We start from the raw sequence: 10,976 nt of genomic DNA, 5'->3' as shown, positions 1-10,976 counted from the left end.
TCAAGAAGAACAGCATCGCAAACTGATTTAAAGGGACCGAAACATGGTGCAAATGGTCAAATAATAAATTTCTTTGCCCTGAATAGACTAAAACATTGACATATAGGCTGCCTAACAGTGAAGCATTCATAATGATTGATTGAGAATTATCATTCATAATGAAACGGTGCTCCAGAGCAGCAACCGCAGCTCCACTGCAACAGTATAATCGGGACAATTGTCACTTCCGTCGCTCTCTGTCCTTTTAGACCGCGATAGGTGTCGTTATGCACTACGTATTTGAATGACAAAAAAAAAACCAACGAAAATTTCACAATTTGCAATTGTGAGTTCTCAAATCGATTATGCAATCGCATAGCAAAGGCTTTTATATTCCTATTCGAAATTTCGAATTTTCGCACAACTAGCATTTAGCTGTTACAGCCACAACATACAAAACGCCGTCGGGGTCCACAGAGATTTGTGTTGAAGTTTCGTCCTTATATAACACGTTGTGTGTTGGGGTCAGTGTACAAATGTAATAATAGCTGTTTAGGGAGCTGTCATTGGTGAAGTGATCGCGACCTTGAGCCAACATGGACAAATTAAATGCCATTTTGAGACATTCAGTGCAAGCCATAAATGTAAAGAAAATTTCTTGGCTGGTTCACTAGCTGTAGTTTTGCAAGGCAGTGCCAGGTCGTACGTGTTCTTTAGATTTCTTGTGGTTTATGAAAAATAATTACCCAACTACGTTTCGCCCAGTGGTTTCACATTCGGCGCACTATATCATATTATGGCGGGAAACTCTAGTCGCAAATATTTGTGCATTAGCCAAACTCTTTATTCGGGGTGAGGAAGTGCTGGTTAAGGTCTCTGTTTTCTACGGAACTACCCAATCAAACAACAAGCTCCATTTAGATATCCTCACTGTAACAAATATACTCCTTCAAGCGCACCATTCCTTTAATAAAGCAAACATATTTCTGTAGAAGTATTCGGCTATTCCCTTACAATGACAATCACCATCTATGGTTCATGCACTTCATGCACAATTTTTCTTATTCGAATGCGTGGCTCAGGAGTCCGAAGTGTTCTATTACGTTACTGTGCGATATGCAGTATAGGAGTGGCAGGGAACAGCAGGGGGTTTAAGTGCGACTTTCTCATATTTCACGGATATAGAGAGCAACCCTTTCTCTCTCTCACGGTGGTATTACGACCAGCAATCCAGAATAAAAGGGCTCAATGTGTCAATTTTTTGAGTAAGTGTGTTGTGTATTTTAGTGCTCCTTACATTCGCTTTTCTCTATTTTTTATGCGCTTGAAGGAAATTAGGTGTACTGGAAAGCTTAAATGGGCGTCGTCACATACGCTCATACGTAGTAATGAGCCGATAGGCCGGCGATATTGAATTCCGACTTCTAGACCTCGTTCCCGGCTGTGTCAGTAACCAAACTGCTATTGTCAAGTTTAACTGCGTGCTAAGGCGTTCATATTGACCTATAAGTACTACGAATACAACTGATTATATTGGACATTATTGTGTTCTCTTGTCTAATGCAGGTTTCATCTGAACATCAACGGGACCATGAACTACGACAGCGTGAGGCCAGGAGATGGAAGACCATTGAGAATGTGTCAAATGCCTTCGAGCTACCTCTAAACACAGAGCATCTTTCTATTTTGGCCAAAACGCCGTAGTGCAGATGGACATCATTCGCACATTACGCTCTGGGCCCAGGTGCGCGAGTAGCCGCGTGTGAACGCAATGAAATTTAATCACGTACGCAGTTATCTCCAGACGATACAGCTATCGAATTTGCGAAGCATTTGCGTCAGCGATACTCTACAAATCAGATAGTAGAATGCGCTGTTAAATAAATAACGGGAGCGCGAAGAAAAAAATAAAACTGCATTTTAGCAAGCACGAGAAAGAACGAAGTTTTGAATTTACTCTTTGCAAAGAAAATCATAATGGGAAATCAGGGATTTTCATGTAAAATATGGCAGGCATAGAGCTGTTCAGGCACTGTATGGTTTATGCATAGTTACCGCAAGCGGTATTTTTAGTAATTCCGCGAACTGAAAGTCACGAATCAAGCAGAGTATAGAAGACTTAAGTGCGACGGTTGAAGGAAAGTGGTTTTTATAGTCGTCAACCTTTGTGAGGATTGCGCAGCGTGGTGTTTCTGTGCACGTTCATTCCCGGAAACTGTCTCGCCGAAGGAAGTAGGCGATAAAGAGCAGACATGTACGGACTGATCTTCGAGAACTTGAGCCAGTACGTGACTTCGGTCTACGGGGCCGAACGCTGGGAGGAGATCCGGCGCCGGTCAAGGATCGATCTGGCGACGTTCAGTACGCACGAGGTGTACCCGGACAACTTTGTCCACAAGCTCGTCAGCAAGGCGTGCAAGGTGAGTGACCTCTGACTATAACTGCGCTGCCCTCTATGACAATAGTTTCCGGTGAAGGGGCTTCATTATACCGTCAGTAGTGGTCTGAGGGTGACACCTTATATACAACTGGTAAATTGTACCCCCGGGAACAAATGTTTACAGACATCGGCATCATCAAAACCTAAACGTTTCTTGTAGCACAAACGCGCCACGTGAAATTGTTTCAGTGCATCAGGGGAACACACCCACGTGGGCTGTGTCACTTGATGCACCTCTGCACGCCGAGACCACGAAGAAAAAAAAAACATTTTTCGTCGCACTTGCGGTTTTTAAGTTTTTGCTCGCGACTGTACGTGTGCGCTAAATCATGCCAGCCCATTATACTTTCAAAACTCGGCAGGCAGAATGATTGAGGAAAGTAGGCAGGAGGGGGCCCTATATACGGTCAATTGTGCTTGACCGTAGCGCCCCCTAATTTTTATTCGTGTCATGTCGGGGTTCAATGCTAACCATAGGTCGGTGGGACGATTGGCATAGGGGGCCAATGCTACAACACCGAATGAGGCAGTGCAGGGCGACATTGGTTAACCTTTTTTTAGAGGTCAAAGAAACACCCCCAAAAGTTTGTTTTGAAAAAGGACTGAGGAACATGGATGAAAAGAAATGGGCGCTCAAGTGCACAAATAGCTGTACCTCAAAAGCGGCACACAGAATGGAGGAAGAGGCCAAGAAAGTGGGGAACTAAGTACAGGGTAGTTGAAAGTGTAAATAGAAAACCAGGATATTTCGTCGCAGTTTTTGTTCAATAATGATTCTTTTGCGTCAGAATAGCAGCTCTCGAGCTGGTATTTTGTAATGGTGCTAGGGTGTGCTCGGGTTGCTGCCAGGATACTCTGAGTACCCACATTGCACTTCCATCGCGCTAGGTGAGCGGATTTATAGAAACACAATTCGCAGTGCCACTATTATGTTCTATATATACATATAGTATATGAACGAGAAAAGAAGGGGGACCGAGGAGCTCGATCTTGTTTATCATGACCATACAAAATCAGTAGACACCGAAGTCAAGGAAAGCATCGGGGAAATTAGTTGTGGTCTAAACTGAAATGTAGAATATAATAATGAAAACAGAAATGAAAGTGGACGAAAAGATAACTTGTCACCGGAGGGAGCCATACCCACAACCTCCACATTATGTGTGCGTGGCACTACCAATCGTATACTACGGCGACGGCTATCAATCCGTCCACTAACTTGGGTTTTTATGTTCACTATATCTAGCACTGGGAGTGCTAGTCAGCACCACTCAGAGCCAAGGTTGGCGGATGTGGAACATAATTTTTTGCACGATGGCGTCACGTAACACGCGAACTTAGGAGGTCAGGTACGGGGCTAAAAAAAACATCGTATGATACCTAACGACATCACGGCTGCGAGATTCGAGACCCTAGCTATGAATGAACGAGAGAAGAAGGGAAACCGAGGGTCTCGATTTGGTTAATCATGCCAACAATGAAGCCAAGCAAAGCACCAGGGAAATTATCTGCGGTTTAAATTGAAATGTAGAAAATAAGAAAGAAAAAATTGGCCGCCATCCCGCCCTGCGATCGTGAATTCCCAGCGAAGCTGTCTCAAACACCACACATGGTCGAGCATTGTATTCACGCTGTTTTTCTGGTGTCTTCAATTTCCGTGCTCTAACCATGGCAGTCTCAGAATGAACCGAATGAGTTGCTAGATGGGTCACCCATTATATATAAAAGCGTGGTGACGTCACTATATATATATATATATATATATATATATATATGCTGTATGCCTCATTGCAAATAAATCTATGCCGTTTGCCGTCAAATGTTAACCTGGCGTTTTGTGTTTATGCCACAAACTTTTCCGCCCAACGAGAGGTATAATAAATTGTAAATGTACTGCAAATTGGGTGAGTTTGTAGCTATTCATCTTGAAACTGCAGCGCACACAAAAGAAACGAGGACACAATACAACGGTAACACACAGGCGTGTTACCTTTGCCTTGTGTCCTCGTTTCTTGTGTGTGCGCTGCAGTTTCAAGAAGAGAGGTACAACGAAATGAAAGTGGCGCTAGCTGACACTATACCAGGGCTATATCTAGTAAACATAAATAACCAAGTTAGTAGACGGATTGATAGCCGTCGTTGCAGCACAATTGATAGTGCAATGCACGCGTAATGTGGAGGTTGCAGGTTCGGCTACCGGGGGCGACAAGTTATCTTTAGCTCACTTTCATTTCCGTTTTCTTGATTATTTTCGACATTTCAGTGTCAAACGCAGCTGATTTCGCCGTTGCTCTCCTTCGTTTCATTGTCTGCTGGCTTGTTGTGGTCAACACACACACACCCACCTACCCACCCACCACACACACACACACACACACACACACACACACACACACACACACACACACACACACACACACACACACACACACACACACACGCATATATATATATATATATATATACAGGGTGTTTCCGCGAACAATTTCAAAATGTATTTAAGGTTGCCTGGAGCAGATAGCCCAATTCTAGTTAATGAGGTTGTCTACTCGAAAAGGCGGACATTACTTGCACCAAAAGGTGAAATTCATAATCGAATAATTAACACAAATGTATTAATTAGGTTTTTAACTCATTACCTGATGCCCCATATTGCAATTTACAAATTGTAGCCGTGGAGTTCGCAAGCCGGATCCACTTGGAACGAATTCTCGGGATGACACCAGTTTCGCGATATTAATTTCCGAACTTTGCGGAGAAATGCATTGGCGTTCCAGTTAATTTTGTGCTTCAATGCTTAAAGCGCCGTTTTGCTAAGAACCTGACAGGCAGACTTTATTTCCACAAGAAATCGAAACACTTGTTCAAATAATTACCAAAATTTACTAATGAACTTCTCAACTAATTACTTTACTGCGCATATTGCAATTTATGAATTCTAGCCGGTGAGCTTGCAAGGCGTATTCACTGCAAATGAATTTCCAGAATGACACTAGCTTGGAATTGTGCGTTATCAAAGTCGCCGTAAAAATGTATTGTTCCACTTACTTCTTTAACAATAGCCTGTTTTATGCATAGAGGCACAATAGTATCTGGAATGCCCATGTATTTCGTCCTCCACTTTTGTAATTATTATATCGACTGGTGTCATGCAGATCAATTTGAAGTGGACGCATCTTGCAAACTCACCAGCTACAATTCGTAAATTGCTGTATGCAACAGTTGTACACAAACGACTCTCACGATATCTGACGAACCCTTATTAGAGATTCCGTTGCAGCTGCGTCCTTTAACCTTACGCAGACACTCGCAGAGAGTAATTATTAGTGCGTGATCGCTCCTTGCCGAGTTAGAACATGAACAGCACGGTCGGCGGCATCAGCATCGGATGTTCCTCGAGCCCAGACCCACAGCAGATGCAAGCGTTGTCGACAGCTGTAGACCACCATGACGAAATTGCTGATACGTGCTCGCCGTTGCGCCATACAGCCCCCACAGGGGGGTCCAGGCCGCACGCGTTCAAGCATCGAAACAACGTGACCGCACTTGACCGCGAGTGGCGGCATCCAGTGGACCATGGCGGCATTGGGGCAACGAATTGCCGAGCCAGGCACACGCAATCTTTCGCTTTCAGCGCTTGCTCGCACGCGTCAGCGTTTCTCCCGCTCGACGCTTAAAAAGATTGATCGTTGCTTCGGCACGGGGGCATCGACGAACCTAGTGGGTTGCATGCAGCAAACGCCGTTTCCGGACGTCGCCGCCCCCGTGTTCGTGGCATAGACCTCCACTGGCATTCGGGGGTGATGTTATTTCCTCTCTGTTGCGGCAGGCATCGAGCTCTCGATGGTAGAGGGTGGGAACGGTCAGTCACTGGCACGATCCTTCAGGGCATGCATGGGAGAATGCATGGCGAACTGTTTCTGTTCGGGGTCAGGCAGGTCGTTGCGCATGCCCCGTTGGTGGCATTGCACGTGCTGCTTGGTGGCATTGCACGTGCTGCTGATGGTGAAGACGAGGCATCGAGCACGTAGGATCTGGTTATTTCGTGTGTTTTATATTGACTGACAAAATTTATATTGGCTAATTTATAAATTACTTTAAGATTTATACGACTAGTGGCATTCTTGTGCAATAATTCATGTTTGGCAGTAAGCCTCTAAAATCTATGCAAGAATGTGTTTTTCTAGGCTAATAAATCACAGGGGACCCTGATTGTGAAAATAATATTTGCAGACGAATGTAAAAACTTGTTTCGCGCATGCGGCAGGCATTACGAGTTTATGATATATAGGAAACTTACCACTGTTCTTGAAAAAATGAAGGGTACAGTCCCTCCATTCTACCGATGCTAACATATGGGGCGCGAACTTGGAGGCTAAGAAAGAAACTTGCAAAAGGTTAAGGACCATAGAATGGGCGATGCAGATAACTATATCAGACGTATCGTTTAGAGACAGGAAGACAGAGGTGTGGATTACAGAGCAAAGGAAGATAGCCAATATTCCAATTGGCATTAAATTAAGAAATCCACATGGGCCGGCCATGCAATTTGCGGAGAAGATAACCGGTGGTCTATTATAATTACAGCTAGAGTATGTACCAAGGGATCGAAAGCGCAGTAGAGGACGGCAGAGAAATAGGCGGCGTGATAAAACGAGGAAATTCGCAGGCATAAGATAGAATCAGCTGGTGCAAGACAGCGGTAATTGAAGATCGTCGGTAGATGCCTTCGTCCTACAATGCACATAAATGGACTGATTATGATGCCGTACATTTGTGGTACATGTTGTTTTTAATGAAGGGCACAAATTGAGGTAAGATGGGCAGTTTGTTGGTAACGAAACAAAGGCAGCTGTTTTCAGCGATTCCTTCTGCTCTGAATTCAATTACTGCTACAGCAGCATTGTCGCACAGTAAAGACCTTCATTTGACATTTACATCCCTCTTTTTTCCGCAAGTAATTGCTCTTTCTCACTACAAGGGAACGGGCGGTCCCGCCAACAAAAATAGCCATGCCAGCACTTACAGGGTTCTTGGTTGAGGTCGGGAATGAATGTGGTCTTGAAATAATCTATATTTGAGGTGTAAATTCGGGAAAAGCAAGTACTCATTATAATAGCTGAATGGTAATTATAAATTGTATGATATTAGAAAAAGAAAGTGTTGCTTACGTAACTAAGTTGGGAACTTGTCTTCTTTGTGATGTGCGAAGCTTTCTTTGTGTACAGAACAGTAATGCATTTTGTGGAAGTTCAAATGCATGGACAGACATTAGCTCTATGCGGCTTCCCATGTAAAATTAGATTAGATTTACATACAGCGAACGTGTCTGCTTTATGTACCTTATTTACCATTTATTTACTACTTTTTTTAAATCACCTTTATGGAACTTCAGGTTTGCAGCTCCTTGGCCAAACAATTATGATAATTATTTCGTTGAAGGTGGTTCAACATTTAGCTTTTTTCTATTATTGGTTGCGATTGTCGTGGCATATCACGCTTATTTTGTTTGTTTTTGTGTGTTACCACGGTGAGTTTAACCTGGTAGTTAGTCTAGCAAGTTTCGATAAGTTTTTTCCACCATTTTTTTGTCATTCAGTAGGACAACGTACAAGCATCAGCGGCCCGACGTGTTGGAATTGTTACAGTTGAGATTACCTTTATATACGAAGTCTCCTTGCGTCAGTTTTGAAATTCCGTTTTATGTAAATCAGTGTTTCAGCTGCAGACGATGAGGCAGTTGCTATGTTGAGGGGTTCCCGCGTTTCAGGTTCTATGAGCCCGAGAGCAAAACTTCATCTACAACTAATGTCGCCACTGTAATGACACAGTGCCACCAACGAGATTTGAGTGAGTCTTTTTTTTTTGCCTCTAGATTTTGTAGTGCCGTTATATCGGGAACTTGGCAGCTGTGAATCCTGTGCGCTAGTACGTAACAAATTATATTAGTCTATATGTGGCGTAATCATTGCGATGTCGTTGGTAGTGATGCCATCAATTCTGGGGCCATCATCTATTTTGAATGAGAGCTATGTTTGTGGGCTGATCACCATCATTGTCATGTTTGCGTCTTGTGTGTCACCGATGCCGTTTTCACAAGCATTAAAAATAAAGGCACGCAATAACAGCGCCATCTTGTCAAGAACATCTGTGTGATGCACATACTGCGATCGCCGTCTGCTACAGCATTGCTTATTCTAGCCTCCGCAATGCATTCGCAGGCCCCACCACTTTCATTGTCTGTGCAGAATTCAAAGCCTTACACTTGTCCAGTGCTGCTGTTACGCCACAGCGCAGCGCTTAGCGCGCCCGATCGAGTCCCAAAATCACATGGTTGCAATTACATGGCTTAAAATCCCAGTGGGGGTGGTGGTGGGAACAAAAGTATTAGTCTTCTTTGACCGATGGTGATGGTGAACTTGGGGATGACAAGGCGACCTCACGAGGAAAAAATGGCGTTGCTGACTACAAAGACCGTAGTCAGCGCGACGGAGTGGACGGAAGGACGGACGCACATGGAAATCCAGTTTCATGCACTTAGATGCTGTCGGAGTGAAAAAAAAAATCGAAGTAGCAACGACTTGATTGCATTCCCCGCCACTCAGAAGCGGCAGATCGCCTTTTACGCTGCATCAAAACCATGGTTTAAAGCTAAGGGTCAATGGCCGGTGCTCGTTCATGTGAAATCCACGGCGCAATCATTGGGTCTAGCTCTTGCTCTTTCGTGCTGCCAGGTGACCATTGTGGACGCGAAGTGTGGTACGCTGTGTGGCACTTTCACGACGAAATTGATGGGCCACGTTTTTTGTTTGCGTAGTTATGGGTCTAGACGACGGAGCCTTTCAGCGATATTATCGTAATCTTGCATCAGTGGGTCGTCACAGTATTTATGGAGTCTTATTTCCAGCTGAAGAAAGGAAAATACAATCAAGCAAAAAAAAAAAAAAACAACAGACAAATGAGCGCTCAAATACTGACTCGATATTATGCCAGGATATAGGCCATGAGTGGTTTACCAGGTTGTGAAAAGCAGAATGAGGAGCTCTATAAGTGGTTTTATGGCAAGGGCTTTTATCACCAGACGAAATTTTTATTATGCTCTTCCTCGAGAGCATGCACGTGCCTACGATGGGGGCTTGGCAGAAGAATGAAGGCACCCCTTCAAAACTATGATAGTGATGCTGCGATACTTTCAAGCGACCTAAAGAAACTTTAAAATAGGTGTTTGATATAGAAGCAAGCTTTATATGTATGCCTGAAATGTCTGTTGTATTTATTCTACGAATAGGGTATTTTTTATCTAAGCAGTTTGAGCTTGAAGTTTTTTATTGGGGGCATTCGCCGCAGGGCATATGTAGTAAATCAATAAACAAAAAAATAGAGGTATCAAGTAAAGGCTTCTAGTCCTGCATGATGCAGGTGCTGGTGGATGAGGTAACACATTTGTTTTCAGTTATCCAGTGGGCGTAGTACTCTGGAACATGACTTGTTGCGTTACTAATGTTCACTCATATGCGAGCTAGCACTGCAGCAGTAAAAGCGCCTATTCACTTATCATGTACACTCTATATTGCTCAAAGTCGCTCGTATTTTTACGCAATATACAGGGTGCTCAAAATCAAGCTTTACGGAATGTTTAGAAATTGTCTGTGATCGCTAGCATAAGTGTTATCATTGAGCTGGATCATTCAATGAGGCGTACATTAAGTAGGTCGAGAAATTGAAACAAATATTCAACTAATTAGTAAGATTAACGGATGAATTTCTTATTTTACTACTTTACGACACATATTGCAAGCCGAACCCTTACACTAAACACGAGGGAACAGCGGAAACACAAGCCACGCAGCTGAGTGCCAGTCCCCCGTTGAATGACCAGTTTGTGCGTGCTTCGTGAAAAATGCGACTTGGAGTGTTATACATTATCAGCTGACTGCCGCCGGCGCGTTTCATTAGCAGATAATCGGCCAAATCGCCAACACAAAAGTGCGCAACCCTGTACATTTCGATGCGCGTAGCCAACTGCCTATCCACACTGACGCGGTGAGGGTGCTGCCACCTGTGGCTAAATATCGCGGTCAATTCCATAACTGATAACGAAGGCCAATAAGCACAATATTCTTACAAGGCACTGGAGCACAAAAAGTTGACAGTCACTTTAGCATACGCTAAAGAGGATCAAGGCGAAAGCCTGCGCGCTCACAAGACATTCATTAAACTACTTTGACATTCTCATTCGGATGCGTTGTTACTTCCTATTACTTGTTCATTCTTTACTTGTTATCTTTTTGGGTCGCCTAGACACCGCGACTTGTTCTGCGTGGTTAATGGCACGTGAGAACGGTCGTGGCTTACGTTTTCTTTTTCGTTCGTCTACTTTTTGTAGTTCATGCAGAATGAGAGCGACACCGATAGGCGCATTAGACAAACACACAGCTCCAACTTTCGACAACAGATTTATTTCCAGTTCTCGCAGGCGTACTTGTGCTCTGGAAAGCGTCATAATGCACAAGTACATTACTCGGCAAATATGAACAGAACCGGGAGAACCACACGC

General features: G+C 43.8%; 1 protein-coding gene across 1 annotated transcript in view; it reads left to right on the top strand.

Moving 5' to 3' along the window:
* The first annotated feature begins 2,097 nt into the window (after positions 1-2,097).
* LOC119448896 (soluble guanylate cyclase 88E-like) overlaps positions 2,098-10,976 on the top strand; it is an 81,448-nt gene continuing 72,569 nt past the window's right edge. Inside the window, 1 exon segment of the mRNA XM_049666816.1 lies at positions 2,098-2,399. Within this exon segment, the coding sequence (XP_049522773.1) occupies positions 2,232-2,399 (168 nt within the window). The 5' untranslated portion in view covers positions 2,098-2,231.

Source organism: Dermacentor silvarum, chromosome 4, assembly GCF_013339745.2.
Source record: "Dermacentor silvarum isolate Dsil-2018 chromosome 4, BIME_Dsil_1.4, whole genome shotgun sequence".
Classification (NCBI taxonomy): domain Eukaryota; kingdom Metazoa; phylum Arthropoda; class Arachnida; order Ixodida; family Ixodidae; genus Dermacentor; species Dermacentor silvarum.
This window is presented reverse-complemented; position numbering and strand designations above follow the sequence as displayed.